At 26.5% G+C, this 15293-nt stretch overlaps 2 protein-coding genes across 2 annotated transcripts; one reads left to right on the top strand and one right to left on the bottom strand.

Moving 5' to 3' along the window:
* The first annotated feature begins 2980 nt into the window (after positions 1–2980).
* On the top strand, positions 2981–4605 carry LOC107021823. Its single transcript, XM_015222539.2, has one exon. The coding sequence runs from the start codon at positions 3092–3094 to the stop codon at positions 4229–4231; it is 1140 nt and encodes a 379-aa protein (XP_015078025.1). The 5' UTR covers positions 2981–3091; the 3' UTR covers positions 4232–4605.
* A 1673-nt stretch (positions 4606–6278) lies between these two features.
* LOC107021327 (homeobox-leucine zipper protein HAT4) lies at positions 6279–8238 on the bottom strand. Its single transcript, XM_015221964.2, has 4 exons — positions 7933–8238; positions 7538–7839; positions 7311–7390; positions 6279–6956 (listed from the first exon to the last, which is right to left on the bottom strand). Exons 1-4 carry the CDS (start codon positions 8087–8089, stop codon positions 6599–6601), a joined length of 897 nt encoding a protein of 298 aa, XP_015077450.1. The 5' UTR covers positions 8090–8238; the 3' UTR covers positions 6279–6598.
* Between the last annotated feature and the right edge of the window lie 7055 nt (positions 8239–15293).

The following is a 15293-nucleotide window of genomic DNA, read 5'->3' on the forward strand; positions in this document are numbered from 1 at the left end:
CTTTTTCGTTTAATTGACTAAAGAAAGGAAATTATGTACTTTTTGAAATATTTCTACATATATAAAGTATTAATATGCTATAATTAAAATATTTCTTGAAATTTTGAAATAGTAATTTTATATTAAATAAGTATAAGGATATAGTACCATCGCAATACGCGAAGTTTAGAAAAATCATAAAATATTAAATATTGCCTTATATGTTGGATCTTATTAGAACAATTTTATAAATTTAAAAATTTAGACAGTTTGATCCACGGGTATTGATTCGAAGCTCAACGGAGAAAGAAAAATAATTATCTAAATTATTGTAAGATTTTGTATGTACGATTATTCTAAAATATGTTGATAAATTCATAATATTACTTATCAAAATAAGAAGAAGAAATTTATTTAGATTATCATGGTCATATATCTTGTGAGTTGTGAACATTATTAATTAGACATAATATTTAAATGCGCTTTTTAACTTGACTTCATTTTATATTTACATTTTTCAACTTTAGTGTATATAAGTAGGCATTTTAACTTGTATAAAATTTACTAAATTGACTCACTAGTCCTACTTGACATAATAATTGTCATGTAGGACATGTGTGTTTATATATTCAATTTTATATAAATTTAAATGTGTATTTGTGCAGATCCAAAATTGAAGGACATGTATGTAATCTGATGCCTAGTTAAAGAATATATTATCTCTGTCCCTATTTAGTTGTCCACTTTAGAAATGATATACGTATTAAGATAGCAATAATTAACATAGTAAAGTTATAATTTTACCCTTATTAATTATGGATTCAAAATTAATGAATTAAAACTTGGAAATTTTTAAAAAGTTTAAATGAAGGTATAATAGAAAAATATTTTTTGTCCTTTCTTAATTTTTTAAAATGAACAAGTAAATAGGAAAAAACTACAAAAGAAAATATAGACAAATAAATAGGAACAGAGAAAGTATTTATCTATTATACCTATTAATTGCAACTTTATAATAGCTCGCGAAGACGGATAATATGTAAAAATAGTTCAAAATAACTTGGGGAGGAATTAAGGAGTTTCAATCATTAACTTCAACGCAGTTCAACAATTCAAAGTTAAAAAGGTTGGGAGAATCTGATGCTATATTAGTTACTGCATATTTATTTTCATGGAAATCTTTTGACCACCAACTTTTTTCAAAGACACATATTCCCGTTCCTTTATTTTTAAAAAAATTAATTTATTATTCGATATCGTATTAGAATTAAATTAAATTTAAATTTATATTTTAGAATATTTTATTATTAGAAATAACATTTTCAATAATTTTTTTATATTTTTAAAATTTAAACTCAAAATTTTTTAATTAAGAGTCCTATGCCTTACTTTGCTTCTTATAGAAACGATATCGAACTCCGCCCAAAAGAAGCTAATAAACTTTGACAGACCAATGAATAAATTATTACTATATGATAAAAGTAAATAATTTATTATACTAAATTATTATATGAACAATCTCATCATCTAAAAAGTTCTTTTTAAAAAATAAAGTGCTAACACGTATCAATCTTTATTTTGTTCTATTTACGCCAAGCCTGAACTTTATTAGTTTATTTTCTTATATAATCATCGAAGTGTTTTAATTCTCAAAAGTAATTTTTCTTAATCTATGCAGTGATTAATATATGATTTTTTTTCAAAGTGAAAAAGATATTTTATATTTGTGCAATATATAATTCTGTCCTTTTATCCTTTAATTTGGTTTGGTACTTTCATATTTATGCACTTTAATTTTGAGCGTGTACAAATATATATTTGAAATTTGTATAAAGTTGAACAAGCAGACATCTATGTGACATAGTACGCGTTCGAACGCATAGGACATAATTATCGGATGTCAAATGCCACAAATGACGCATGTATTTATTTGCTCAACTTCATACAAATATAAGCGTTTTATGTACATTCAAAATTAAAAAATATAGATAATTAATTGAGAACATATTTATATATTAATTAAATATTCTTAGCTTTCAAACTCAAATCAAATAACTATTATCCAAATATCTAAATCAACAACCATAAAAACCATTGCTTCCGTTCTTAAAGACCATTTTGACGTAAAATGTGATCTTAGGAATGATTATTTGTCTTCGTCTTTTCAGTGCAAGAAAGAGGCATATAATTTTATTTTATTTGTTAATTGCGTTGAAATGAAAGGTTAAGCACCTCTATGGCTCCAAGAATTTTTGGGCTGAACTCGAGAGAAGTGGTGTTTGATCATATATCTGTATTTCAAGTTTTTAAATATTAAAAAAAATAGTATTTAAATTAAGTTTTAATATTTGAAAATTTTAAAAATAACCTCAAATTTTTATAAGTACTCATTATTTATTAATTTCGACTAATATTTGTTACTAACTTTTTCGAATAAGTTTGAGATCTAATTTGAGTGATAAAATTTAAAAAGGAAAAATTTGTATTTAATGGCTTATAATTATAACTGAATTTGTGATAAGTTTGAGTTTTCGATTAATGTATTGACTTGCCTACATTTTTATTATTGTTGATTATTAGCAATTATATTATAAGGTTATTTATTAACGAAATATATTCATTACAAAATATAATATAAATCTTTAAAAATTATGGATATAAATCATATTTTTTTAAAATTGTCAAACATTCTTGCAAATGTGGCCAAATAAATGGTAAAACTCACTCAAATATGATTTGCCAAGAATATCTGAGAACTTGGGATCAAATGCTAACTAATATTTCTTGATTTCTTCATTTTTTGTTTGATTAAGTTTACCTAATATAAATTGAATAAATTGAAACTTAAAATGAATATCGAATATCTAACGAGAAACTTTTGTTTTTTAGAAAAAAAAAAAAGAGTATGAGTTGAGACCATAAGGGACAAGAATGAAAATAGTGGAATGGTTAAAAGAAAGAAATAAAGCATAAGTTGAAATCATGTCACTCCTCCCAAAAATCTTTTTTCATCATCTTTCACTTTTTCTATGCTTAGTCCCTAAGACTTCTCTTCTTCATCTTCTAATCTTCTTTTCACATTTTACAACATTCAACTTCCTTACTTCTTTCAATGGATCAAGATTCAGCTCCTTACATCTCCAAAAAACAAAAAACAAACCATGCAAACTACCCTTGTAAGTTTTACAGTATTTTTCCATTTAAAACTATGCTACTTATTATATTTCTAGTTGCACTTCCACTTTTTCCTTTACAACCTCCTGAAATCATCACCCAAACAGGATATTGGGAACTTGTTCAGCTTATTTTAGTTGGTATAGCTGTTTCTTATGGTTTATTCAGTACAAAAACCGATAATGATAATGATGATGATAACGATGATGATACAGAAAATGAATATTTATTTAGTTCAAAGATTGATAATGTTCAATCTAGATTACTTGAGGTTTCATCTTTTTTTGAAAACCATCAAGCGTCTGATGAAAACATAGTGAATAATTATCAGTATTGTAGTGGTAAGCCAGTAGTTGTTGTTGCTAAGGAAAATGATGCTATTATTAGTACAAGTTTTGTTGAAAAGCCTTTGCTTTTGCCAATTAGAAGTTTAAAATCCCCTGTTCTTGACCCTATCACAACTACTAATTCACCAAAATCTATGGTTATTGATCAATTTGATCACAAACAGAGTTTTAACAAATCCTCTGTTTCACATCCACCTCCACCACCGCCTCTGCCATCGCCATCATCGATTGTTAAAAAATCTACTTTGTTGAGATCAAGCTCTATAGTAATGGATGATCATAAAGGTTCTTTTGGTAAGGAATTGAGGAGAAGTACTAGGAGTGTTCCATTTGAATTGAGCTCGTATAAAGGGAAGTCTGTTCGAACAATTAGGCCGTTCATAGGGGCTGCAAGAGCCAGATTATATGCTAAAGATTTCGTAAATGGGATTACAGAGGATGAAAGAAACAAAGAAGTTGATACACAGATGCAAGTGTTAGAGCCAGCATTGATGGAGTTCTCAGAGGATGAGAAGAAAACATCGAAAAGTGATGAAGATTCAGACGATTGTATTGAAGAAAGCTCGGAAAATGTAGACGAAGAAAGGAAATGTGGTGTTGATGGTAGTTCAGATAATGTAGACAAGAAGGCTGATGAGTTTATAGCTAAATTTAGAGAGCAAATTAGGCTTCAGAGAATTAAGTCCATTCGTACATCGGCTAAACAGCCTGCTAAAAAGCTAATCCAGTAAAAATATTACTAACTATGAATGGTTCACTTGCTGTGAAGAGTCTCACATCGCGTTTTTAATATGGGCTAGGGCACTCATCGCAGCTAGCTTTTAGGTTTGAGTTATGTTCAGCTGTCATGTTGTATTGCCCATTAGAAGAATTCACTTGGCACTACTGAAGTTGTCTTTGTCTTCAGTTTTTTTGTTCAGTTTGTATTTGAAGATTTGAGGTTTCTGGTATAAAGCTATTTTAGTATTGTAGTTATATAATTAGTCACACCTATGTTTGTGCCAAGTAGTTGATTTAGTACCATGAGGCTCATTGTGGCATTTTGTTATAGAAAAGAAAATCTTTTGGTTTTATGTTGATTATGACATGGTAGTGTTTTTCTGTTCTTCCAAGTATGTCTGATCACTATGCCTTCTTATATCAGTTCTCCAAGATGAGAAATTGTTCTGACACACTGTATGTGTATAATATAAAGTAAAAATTACGCGGTTAAGCAAATTTATTTTATTTATTTACTCATTATAATTATAGTTTGTTATAATTACCATTCGCCAATAATATTATACGTTAATTATGTGGGATGACTTTGAGTTTGTATAATTAGTCACAATTTGTATATGTATAATTCGTCAGATTACACAAATACATATATATAATATACAATAATCTAACTGATATACATATATAATTCACTTTTCTCCCACTCTTTTACGTCTCTCTCTCCTCTCTTCTCCATATAATATATAGTTGTGAATTGTAATTATCTATAACTATGAAGAGTAATTAAGCTATTTTTAAGTGGATATAGGTGAACAAATGAGAAATAAACTACTTTATGATGGTTGTTCAGAAATAAATGAGAAATTTACAAGAGTTGGCTTCAAGGCTAAGTATACATAGTGTCCCATAATGTTGGTACCTAAAATCGAACGAACTTAATCATATTGAATCTATTTATATTGTTTTTTAAAATTAGATTGTAGAAACTTATTTAAGTGTATAATCGTCACGAATAATTGGAATGACCTTTTCAAAAAAAAAATTCAAATCAAACTAAATAAATTTTACATGTATACAAATATATTTTATATTCTCTATTAACAATATATTAAATTTATTGTATAAATATATTTTATAATATTTTCAAACATAAATATAAACTAGGTCCTATGTCTCTTTGGGACTTTAGAAGCTTTTTAGTTACTCTTTAATTAATTAGGTTTAAAATTCAAACATACTATAATAGATATTTCGTCAAACAATACAGAAAAATCTATGCAAACACTCCTATTAAAAGTTTAAGATCAAACAACATAACAACAAAGCTTCGAGACAGTAGAAGTCTGACCTTCCCATCTTCATTTATCGTTTACACTTAATTAAATGAATTATAGCCACACAAATATCTATCACTTGTTTTAAACAATAAATTTAATTATTTTTTTTAATCTTAAAAGTCATATCAAATTAAACTAACGCATTTAAAATGAAACAGAGGAGCCGTAAACTCTGCATATTTACCAATGAATGCATGATTGCGATTTCCTAGAACAAAAGCCCAAGAAGTTCGACATTGGGCCTGTTTGTGTTATCCATTTGTCAATATATATGGATAGGGATCTCAACCCGAATATCCATCTCCTTGTTGAACTATTTAAGTTTACCTATTTAAACTTCAGGCGACTCAGTCGTGAGAAACTCAAAAAATAGTTTTCATGAAAAATGTTTTTCTTTATATCATACACACTCAGACTATCTCGATTATTATTGCATGCTCTTTCCCATTTCATATATTGGACTAGGACTTGCCTAGCTTATATTATTTCGTTAATTTTGAAAAAAGTAATGAAATTGCATTTATCTAATTTTGAGAAATATATTATGTTTAATTCAAGCAAAAATCCCGCAAAATAAGGAGATAAATTCCAATACATTAGGATACAAACTTGTTTGTTTGAAAACTCCCTTTAACATAACATATATAAGTACTAGTTTTAAAAGAAAGTACAATTAATCATATTAAATCAAGAAATAATTATTGAACAAAACTTCCCAAAATTACTATTAAGAGGCAGACATCAACTACTAATTGATTATGATGATAAAGTGATTTGGAGTTTAGTTTACATCAAAAAAACACTCTTCTCCACTCCCCACAAATAATGATGGGGAAGAAAAAAGGAACTAACTACTAAATTAAGTAAAATGGACTTATAACCCTAATGAGTCACTAAATCTAAAAATTGGAGGGACAACAAATAAAAGCAAGAGATTTTCTAGACCCCCCATAAACACCAACAACCTTTTATCTTATAACAAACATTATATTCCTCCCTACACACATTATGGTACTTAATATTCACAGTTTGTCATTGTCACTACTTTTGTCTTGCAAGTGAAGGATAAGTGTCCACTTGACCATAATGCCCTTGTGAGATGGGTGTGGAGGATGGGTCCCACATGTTCAAGGGCATAGGTTGGTGATGCTGATGAGGTGGACCAACGCGATGAGGCGGGATGTTGACAGGTGTATTTGTGGGGCCCGTCGCGACACGCTCACATGAAGGGCACATGGTGAGGGTGGTGGGAGGGGTCATTTGCATGTAGAATTGAGGTGAATGCTTCAATGACCTTAGCTCTTGAACTTCCTTTTGTAATCTCCTATTTTCATCTGTCAAATTCTCTACACATCTCTTTAAGAATTCGCAGTCTACCTCTGTTTGCTTCAATTTTGTTCTGTATGCCCATAACAAACTATATTCAGTACTATTATAATAATGTAGTTAAATAGTAGATCTCAAAAGATGCGATGTAACTGATTTATCAAACGATCACTCAATTAATTTTATAAATATAATCATCCTTCTCAATAAAATCATTTGAGAGATTTAACTCGATGTAGGTAATCTCACAAGTGAGATCCAGAAATTGTTTTCATTTCTCATTATTATTTGGTTTTTCACATTCAATTAGTTGTTCAATCTTTTGCTTCATTATTATTCCTATGATTGTCTACATTAATTTTTCTTATAGAATTGCATAAATATAATTAAAAATTTTAAAACGATTTAATTAGAAACAAAATCTCACCTAGCTCTCCTATTCTGGAACCACACTTCCACTTGCCTAGGCCTTAATCCCAGTCTTTTTGCCAAAGCCAATTTTTGTTTCTGCACAAAAACAAAAACCCATCATCAATAATTGTTAAATTAATAAAATTTCCAAAAATACCCTTGAAAACCTCACTTCTTCTAATATAACAATAATACTTTATTAAGTAATATTTACCCATTAAATAACATCAATTAGAAACTTACAGGATTGAGGGTATGATGGTCTTTGAAGCTATCTTCAAGTACGGCGGACTGTTCCTTTGTTAATCGGAGTTTTTTTCTACAAGTTTCTCCGTCTTCCTCATCGCTAATACCTCGAGAGCTAGCTCTTTCCATTTCATTCTCCTCAGTACAGTTCCCTTCTCTTTCACTTCGCTTATTTCCACTCAAACTTGAAATAGTGCTGTTCGGAGACGATACGCCGCCTTCCTCCTCCTCCGCCGCCATCGCCGGCATCCTGTTCACGTCGATTCCCTTAAGGAAACTCCTCGTCTCCATGTTCCGATCTGCAGAATAATTAATTAAACTAGTTTTTTAGATCAACATTATAAAAATAGTCAGAGGCGGATCCATGATTTAAAATTAATTAATTAACAAACCTGATGAGGAATGAGGAAACGGAGGATGAGTAGTCCAATAATTATCATTGAAGGAAGAAGAAGGAGGTGGAGAAATGAGATTTATGGTGGTTGTTGTCTTTTCTGCAGGAAAATTTAGGCTGAGGCTCAACCCCAGATCTTCTTTTCCCATCATCATTTTAATTGCTACTAATTTCTCTATGTATAACTGTTCCTCAAACAAGGGTTTTTTCAGTTTTTTTTCTTCTGGTAAGATGTGAGAATTAAATTGGACTTTGCAATCTGAGGAGTGATGGGGTAATTGAAGGGGTATAAATAGGAAACAATGCACTGCTTTCTTCAACAAAAAAAATAAAAATAAAAATAAATATTGATAAATGAAAATACTTTTGATATTCTAGGACAGGGAAAATAGTTTTTTTTTATACTCCTAATAATTGTCATGTTATATTCCTCAGTCAAATTATACTTTTGATTCATTTAATTTATGTGATATTATTTAATTCAATGTAAAATTTTAAAAAAGTATTTATTTTATTTATAAAAATAATTTAATTTAACTTGATATAAAAGGTAAAAAAATAAAGAAGATTAAAATAAAATAATATTAAATATACAATGTGAAAAATTAAAAATTAAAATATTATCAAAAAAGATTTTAAAAAATATCCTTTTTGAAAATGATAAAAATGAAAAATGGATCATTCTTTTTAAAAATAAGGACGTGATAAATTGATTCTTACGCAGTTGGAAATGTGGTCAATCATGAGTAAGAGTGTTTGCGAGGTACCAATTATTATTACAAACGATAGCTTTTACCATTTAAATTATAGTATATGATATTTAATTTTTTTATCGTTATTTATTATCTATATCGATTGACTTTTTTTTAATTTTCCTCCATTTCAATTGTCCATGATGTTACACGCTTCTTAAATACAATATTTTGAAATATATATTGAGTTAAATAATAGTAAATTAGTAACAAATAATAATGATTTATTTTAGTAGAATAACACAAACAAAAATAAATCTAAGGGAATACATACTAAAACAAAAAAAGAAAGGTGCCTTTCGTACGTCAATATCTTTCATGTAAAAGGAATTTATTTCTCAACCTCGTATAGTGCTGCTTTCACTTTGTTTTTTTTATTCTTTTTCACTTTAACTTATTTTTATTATCGTGTAAAACAAAGAGAAAGAAATTGGTCTTTTTGTTGATCAGAGTGATTAAAATCTTTCATAATATATAATCTTGTGGTATAAGATTTGAATTGATCGATAGATTCTTGTATTAATGTGTCTTTGATTGAGACTTTTTATCGTATGTCTCATATGTAATTACATAGAGATTATTATCCACACAATACTAATGATAATTTATAATTATATACATTAAAATCTCAAATACTTAACCTTGATATAGTATGTTAGTGACCAAAATATTGTAAATCCTTTTAAAACTCTTACCAAAATGAGGGCACATCAAAGATGTATCGCATATGGTCCTTTCGTATTCGGAAGGTTCTCTCAATGCTCTAGTGCCTTCTTAATTTATAGATACATTATGTATTTATAAATAGCGAAATACAGAGTTGGTAGAAATAATTAAAGGGTAAATTTGATTACATAATTAATAATTATTATATTATTCTATTCGTTTATTTTTACTTGTTCACTATACAAAAAGTAATTATCCAATAATATTTATGCAGTTTTAAAAATTAAGAGATTTTACCTTATCATGTCTATTTTACTCCTATTAATAATTAATATTTAATATTTAATGCATTTTTTCAAAACATGAAATTTAATATATTCAAAAGGTAATATAGTAATACTAACCCTAATATTTTCTTTAAAAACATATATATCAAACTAATAATAGATAACTATTATCGATCAGCAGAAGTTATTATTTTATTTTAATTAAATTTTGAAAATAATAATTATATAGAGGTCAAGTCAAATAATTAGATGTCCAGTCCCTCGAATTTTGTGAAGACAAGTCTTTTCATTAATTTGTGCGTCTAATAATTTCTTAGAGATATTACAATCAAATCAAATCAAATGATGAGAATCGAGGGGAAATACTTTGGCCTCAATTATTAGTACATATGGTATAGTCGATGAATTTATTTCTATCTTAATTAAAAAATTTAAATGCAACATTTAGTATAAATATATTTTTTACGTTTCTGAAATATAATCTATCTCATATAAATTTATATTAAGATAAACTTATCAAATCAAATCAAATGATGAGAATCGAGGGGAAATACTTTGGCCTCAATTATTAGTACATATGGTATAGTCGATGAATTTATTTCTATCTTAATTAAAAATTTTAAATGCAACATTTAGCATAAATATATTTTTTACTTTTCTAAAATATAATCTATCTCGTATAAATTTATATTAAGATAAACTTCATCGCAAATCAAAAATAAAAATCTTTCAATAATAGATGATTCTTTGAGATACTGAGCATTAAGGGTCCCACAGCCCACCTGAAGTGGGTCCCAAAACCATGTCTCGTTGGTCCCGCTTATCTTTGAAATGTGAATATATAATAGGCATCTCTCCATCCTATTTTCCTCTCCACCAGTTTATAGGGAGGGGACGAACTAGTCGCTTTCCTCCCCTTTTTTTCCTCATTTGTTGTCTTCTTAATAAGAGTCAGAGCTAAAGTATTGGTTACGAGTTTAATAAATTTTATTTTAAAATATATATTATAAATAAATATAAATTATATATTAAAAAAATAATTTAAATATAACTTCTGATTTTTAACTCTATAATATCAAGTGACTATTAAACATATTTTATTAAGATCATAAATTAAACTTTTTAAATATTCATAGTACTAAATTGAAACGACATATGAATATATAAGTTCATGATAGCAAATGAGATTCGAAGATAATTGGCAAAAGAAAACTCCAAAAAGTGAGTGAAGGTGATGAGCCAGCTAATAATGGGGGGACTAGGGCAAGCTCAGCCAAAGGTCAAATGATTAGATAAGGTTAAAAATAAATTGGGGACACATGGAAGTGGACTTCACGTGGGCAATGAAAATGAAAATAAATAAACAGAACAAGATCAAAATTGTCTTTAAACTATGCGAAATAGATTATTTATAGCCTCTATTATATTTTGGATAAAAAATGCCCTGTCGTTATTTTAAGAGATCCAAATACTTTCAAAAATTAACACTCTAAATTTTTTAGTGATGTGGCATGCCATGTGAAACTAATCCCTCCACTCAAATTTTGCCAATTAAAATTCACTATAAAAGAACTTAACCTTTAATAGCGACTAAATTGCCATAAAATTCTAGAATATTTCACATAGTTCAAGATAAATATTTTTTTCATCTAATAAAGAATAATATTTTTTAATTTTATCTTTTCAAAAGAAAGATTTATTTTTTTAATAATATTTTTTATTTTTAATTTCTCTGTAACTTATTTATTTATAATTAAAGATATTTTAATATTTTTAAAATATTAAAAAACTTCAATTTATAATATAAACAAATATAATAATTTTAAATTCTATATCAAATCAAATTAAATTGTTTTTTAAAACGAATAAAAATCCTATGCATGAGGTTGCCCACCTACTTTTTCTCTTTAGAGGTGTTTGCTTTGTCCCAGAACTCACGTGGACCAAACATGTCGTGCTGGTTTACACATGCTTTCACATATCTATACCCTCTCCTTTTTATTTTTTTCGTTTTGATCCATATTGATTTAATATAATATGAAATAAATTTAAATTATTTTTATTATTTTATATAAAATATGTTTTTTAATTTATTTAATTTAATATAAATTTAAATTTTTATAGATTTTTGATATAAATATATATATTTTGATTCAAAATTTGAATTTTATGAGAAAAATGGCATAATGCATATATTAGATTTTAAATTTAACTTTAAATTTTAACTTTGACCTTCAACTTTCATAATGCACAAATAGACACTTTAACTATTCAACTTAAACACATGAGTTCTACATGGCATAATACACGTAGGAAATCATGTACGACAAAAAATAACATGTAAGATGATATGTAGGACATGTGTGTTTATTTGTTCAACTCTATACAAGTTTAAGTGTCTTTTTGTGCACATCTAAAGTTGAAAAATATTAATATAATTTAAAGCCAAATTAAATAATATATTTATATATTATACTAAAAAAAACTTATTTTATATATAATTAAATTAAAAATTATGATAACAATTAAAATCAAGTTAAATGATATTTAAATATCATGTCATACAAATATTAAGATAACGCATATCGGTGTGCAACGTTTATTATGAATATTTAAATTGAAAAAATATAAACTATGTGGATGTTTTTATTTCCTTTTTAGATATGTGATTATATATATATATATATATATATATTTTTATGTGGCGCTCTCTTTCTATTGTTTATATACTATATAAGAGTTATAAGAAAATAATATTAATAAATACAAATTTATCCAATTTTTACCCCCTAAAATATTGCAAAAACCAAATAATTTATATTTAAATAATTTAAGGAAGTGTGGGTCCATGGAAGCGTGCGTACGGTAGTGTCTTGTCCCTCTATAGGAAGACACCACCTTTACCTACAATCATTTGAACTCAACACCAGTACTTCTACTCTTCTCACCATGTGTCATTACATCATCAAGGGTGTCATCGCGATGTAAAAAATATTTTTCTAGAAAATATTTCATGTGTAGATTAATTTTACTTTTTTTTCGTGTAAGTAGTAAAGTATGAATCGATTTAAACTCAATATTTTTAATTAGAATAAAAAAATTTTATTCATTCAAACATATAATTAAAATTTTATTTCTATTTCACGTTATATTCATATTCAAGAAAAACAATTTGTATCCACGTATATAAAAAATATATACGTTTATTGATTTATGATATCGATCTTTTAATTTATTATAAGAAAATAATGTATTCTCATATATATAATTATTTTGACTTTATATTCCACACTATAAGTTTTTAAAGTAGAAAAACATGTCCAAAACACCACTACATTATATTTCCTCAAAATTTTAAATTTAATATTTAAATTTTTAAAAAGGTTATTTTATCTCTCTTCTTACAATGACCTAAATAAATCATGATGCTTCCTTTCCCTAGCTTGGGTCCTAAGGGCTGTCCACGTGAACTCATATACGGAGACAACAAACATGACTTAATTATTACATATTCTATTTTTAGATTTTTCAAATTATTGTTTATTTATTTAATCATAATCATGCATGATTCCTATAATAATTCATTACATGCAAATAAATGTGGGCCTTCGGTATCTCAAATTTTAATCACTGGTGGCGGTTGAGAGGTGAAACCCAATCATTAAAAGATTATTTTTCTGAATTCAAATACTAGTTTTTAATAAGGGACATGAACAAATACTCTCTCAATCTATACGCGAAATCTTAGAGACACATTTATATTATGCTAAGGTTCTATTACCCCTTAAATTTATTTTATTAATAATGTTTTACCTTTTCAACCTACGTGGCACTATTTTGTGGGTTCAACGCTGATTGATTTTTTTTAAACTAGTATCACGTAGATCGAAAAGGGTAGAAAATTACTTATAAAATAAAATCAGGGGTAATAAGACCTTAGTTTAATATAAGTATGTCTTTAAAATTTCGAGCATAGATTAAGGGGGTACTTGTGCATTTTCTCTTTTGATAAAAATAAAATAATGAGAAGTCCTTTATTAATCAATTGAACCATGCATTTATTAGTGAAATATTAGTTCATTAAATAAATCATTTAAATTTAGACAAATACTTTTTAGTGCTATAATATATTGTCAGATCATGATAATTTCACTTGGTTTATCCCAAAGAAATTCAGAATAATATTGATTCGTTTTTACTTCACATCATTAGTACGTATATTACATCATTAAATTATCTCTACCTGTAATAATAATAAATAAAACTCATATTAAGAACTTTTGAATTAGTTAATCGATGATAATGTAAAAGCACAAGTACTATATATAAAGGCTGCGCATTGTATGCATCAAAGTTTTATAATTTAGAGCGGGTAAAATCAGCTCATGAAATTATAATTAATTTAATTATTAGTTCAAGTTTGAATTTATTATTATTTTCTCTTACTTATTAGTTTAATCTATTAAAGTTTGAGTTCATATCTAAACAAAAATTAATTTCACATTGGTGAAAAATATGTTCAAAAAAATAAATTTATTATTTGATACTTACCTTCAATCCATATTAAGTGAATTATTGGATTACAAGAGATCCTTTCAAAAATACATATATATTAAGAATATAAATTAATGGCTACTTTCCAATGTTACTATTTTAATTATTTCCTAATTATATTTTAAAAATATAAAGTAGTAAATATGGAGAAAAAAAACCCCAACCATTCTCTTGATTTTGAATGATCTAATTATTTAAACTTTTAAACAATCTAAATAGTACTTTTAATATGGGTTAGAAAGGATATGCTATATATAACCACATATTTTTTTTTTATAAATCTTAAAAATTATAAAATAAAATAATTAGAACTTAGTAATTCATGACATTTAACCTTTGCCATAATGATTTTTATAAGACATGATAGAGATAGGATAATATTTAGAATGTTTTCACACAGAGTTAGCATTAATACATCCAAAAAAAATCAATACTAACAGAATGGCACGACACAGAATGGCAAGACAGTGTTAAAAAATAAATATGTCTTAGGCCCTTAAATTTAAGGGATCTCAATTTTAATAATAATAAGTTATAAATTATTATTTTTTAACAAATATTGAATAATAATTGAAGAAAAAGTAAATATTCTATGAAAAATGAAGGAATTATTAGAAGAAATTTAATATATTTGAAGTACTATATTTCATAAAAATAATTTGAAATAAAAATGATTATATTATCGGATGAAAATTAAAAAAAAAATTATATAAAAACTATTAATAATTTAAATTTAAAGCACCTTTTAATTTTTATTTTAAATCATTAATATGATTGAGCTATCGTGAATACTAAAATCTACTTAATTTATGCCTTCACTAATAAGATTTGCACAAAACTTTTTACTCTTACCTAAAACATTAACTTTTCGATTTTTCTTTTTCAAAATAAGCAAAAGTATCTGAATTTATTTTTCCAGAAGAAATTGAAATCCGCACCTGATTCCTGACAGTACAGTCTAGAAACATATATATCATCGTACAAATACAATTATTATTATCTGAAAGTAAATAAATATAAAAAAAGATATTTAATTACCTAAGTATTTCTATTTTATTAAATAATTCTCTGTATAATAATTTTGAAATGGATACATTTTT

The sequence above is a fragment of the Solanum pennellii genome, chromosome 6, assembly GCF_001406875.1.
Source record: "Solanum pennellii chromosome 6, SPENNV200".
In the NCBI taxonomy this organism is placed as follows: domain Eukaryota; kingdom Viridiplantae; phylum Streptophyta; class Magnoliopsida; order Solanales; family Solanaceae; genus Solanum; species Solanum pennellii.